General features: G+C 62.3%; 1 protein-coding gene across 1 annotated transcript in view; it reads right to left on the bottom strand.

The window, feature by feature from the left end:
- Positions 1-2,208, bottom strand: part of FSCN2 (fascin actin-bundling protein 2, retinal) — a gene marked incomplete at its 3' end in the record, with an annotated part of 6,322 nt that overhangs the window by 502 nt on the left and 3,612 nt on the right. The window contains exons 3-4 of the mRNA XM_005883659.2: positions 752-908; positions 1-107 (exon numbers count right to left, since the gene is read on the bottom strand). The exon at positions 1-107 is cut by the window's left edge and continues 1 nt beyond it. Coding sequence (XP_005883721.2) covers positions 1-107; positions 752-908 — 264 coding nt within the window. The remainder of the gene's footprint in view (positions 108-751; positions 909-2,208) is intronic.

Genomic DNA, 2,208 nt, shown 5'->3' with positions numbered 1-2,208 from the left:
TGGCCGCCAGCTGTCCGTTCTTCTTCATGCACACGTAGCGCCCATTGCTGGCCTTGAGGGCCACCCGCCGGCCGCGCCACTCCACCTCGAACATGGTGCTGGCCGAACTGAGGGGCAGGACACGGGGCTCAGGGCCAGGGCTCCCAGCCCCCTCGAGTCCAGTACCACCCCCGGGGGAGGGACAGGCACCTGCCTTCCACTAATATGCCCACCCCATTCCTTTAAGAGCTGTCCCCCACCCCAGTAGGCATTCCTCCCTGGCTGGGCTGCTACAATATCCTGGTGATGGAGGTGGTGATGGAGATGGTGGTGATGGAGGTGGTGATGGTAGTGGTGGAGGTGATCCCAGCCCCCTCGAGTCCAGTACCACCCCCGGGGGAGGGACAGCCTCCTGCCTTCCACTAATATGCCCACCCCATTCCTTTAAGAGCTGTCCCCCACCCCAGTAGGCATTCCTCCCTGGCTGGGCTGCTACAATATCCTGGTGATGGAGGTGGTGATGGAGATGGTGGTGATGGAGGTGGAGATGGTAGTGGAGGTGGAGGTGATGGAGGTAGAGGTGGTGGAGATGGTGGTGGTGGTGGAGGTAGAGGTGGTGGTGATGGAGGTGGAGGAGGAAGTGGTGATGGAGGTGGAAGAGATGGAAGTGAAGGTGGTGGTGATGATGGAGGTGGAGGAGGAAGTGGTGACGGAGGTGGAGGAGATGGAAGTGAAGGTGGTGGTGGACGTGGGGTGGGGATGGTGCCCTCACACTTGCGTGGCTGTGGCCTGGATGCCCCCGTGGGTGACCAGGGTCCAGTAGCCCCCGGTGCTGGAATAGAAGGTGCACTTCTTTGTCTCCCGGTCAATTTGCATTAGGAAGGTCTCGTGGTCCAGCTCTTCGTCTTGGTTGGCTGAGACGTTGACCCCTGCAGGGAGGAGATGGGAAGCCCCTCACGCCTCTCCCTGGGCGGGCGGGGAGCAGACGTGGGGAAGCATGCTCCTGGGGCAACCCCGAAGCCAGAGCGGCTCATCGAGAACCTGAGAGGGTTCAGAAGGCACCTCTCCAGGGTCTGGGAGCTCTGCCCCAGGGCCACAGGGGCACGTGGAGCCCACACACCTCCGACCACAGCCCAGGAGCCAGGCCCTTCCGCCGGCAAATCCCGGGCCTGGCTAGTCAGCAGGTGATCTGCGTCCCCCTTGGCCCAGCACTCGCACCCGCCTCTATTTACATCTCGGCTGAACCTGTGTCACCTCCCCAGCCTCCCACTCACATGTGGGGTCTCCCAGGAGTCCCAGGGGAGGGCAAGGCTACCCACAGCACTGCCTGGGGTTCAGATCAAGGGTGGCCAGTGAATGAAAAATGGTCCATACAGCCCACTCCTCACCACCATCATCCTCACCATCTCCAAACCAACACCACTGCCAACTTCATCAACACCAACACCACCACCACCACCATCATCACCACCACCACTACCATCGCCATCATCACCACTAACACTACCAACCCCACCACCATCAACACCACCACCACCATCACCATCATCACCACCACCACCATCGCCATCATCACCACCAACACTACCAACCCCACCACCATCAACGCCAGCATCACTACCAACACCACCACCACCATCATCACCACCATCACCACCAACCCCACCACCACCAACGCCATCATCACTATTAATACCACCACCACCAGAATTGCTGGTAGGACCCCCAGCACCATCTCTGTCACCACAGCCACCCTCACCACCAGCGCGGCCACCTCGTCTCCCACGCCCCACGAGGCTGCTCACAGCTGGACACGTGCAGGTGCTGTGCCCACCATCTCCTTTGACCCAGAAGCAGCTTTTTCGCATTCTAACCTGCATTTCGCTGACAAACCAAGCACCGGGGCCGGGCCCGGGCCGGATGCCGGGGGAGCTGGACTACAGGCCTGTGCTGGGCGGGACAGGGCTGTGCACCCTCCGCTGGAGCCAGGACCCGCCGCTGCCAGGACCAGTGACAGGGTGTTTGCGGGGTCCCCCCCTCCCCCCACTGGATGGGCTGAGGGCCCTGACTACAGGCAGGTCCCCTATAGCCCGAGTGGGCACCCTCCCCGGCGCTCATGCTGGGCCTCTGCCCTCCGGACGGGGGTGGCATTGTGCCAGGTCAGGGTGTGTCGGCCACTCCTGGGTGCACAGAGCCAGGAGCCCAACCAGGGGAGGCAGCTGAGACCGC

This window comes from Myotis brandtii, unplaced genomic scaffold (assembly GCF_000412655.1).
Source record: "Myotis brandtii unplaced genomic scaffold, ASM41265v1 scaffold797, whole genome shotgun sequence".
In the NCBI taxonomy this organism is placed as follows: Eukaryota; Metazoa; Chordata; class Mammalia; order Chiroptera; family Vespertilionidae; genus Myotis; species Myotis brandtii.
The sequence above is the reverse complement of the archived record's forward strand: the minus strand, read 5'-3'. Positions and strand labels throughout refer to the sequence as shown.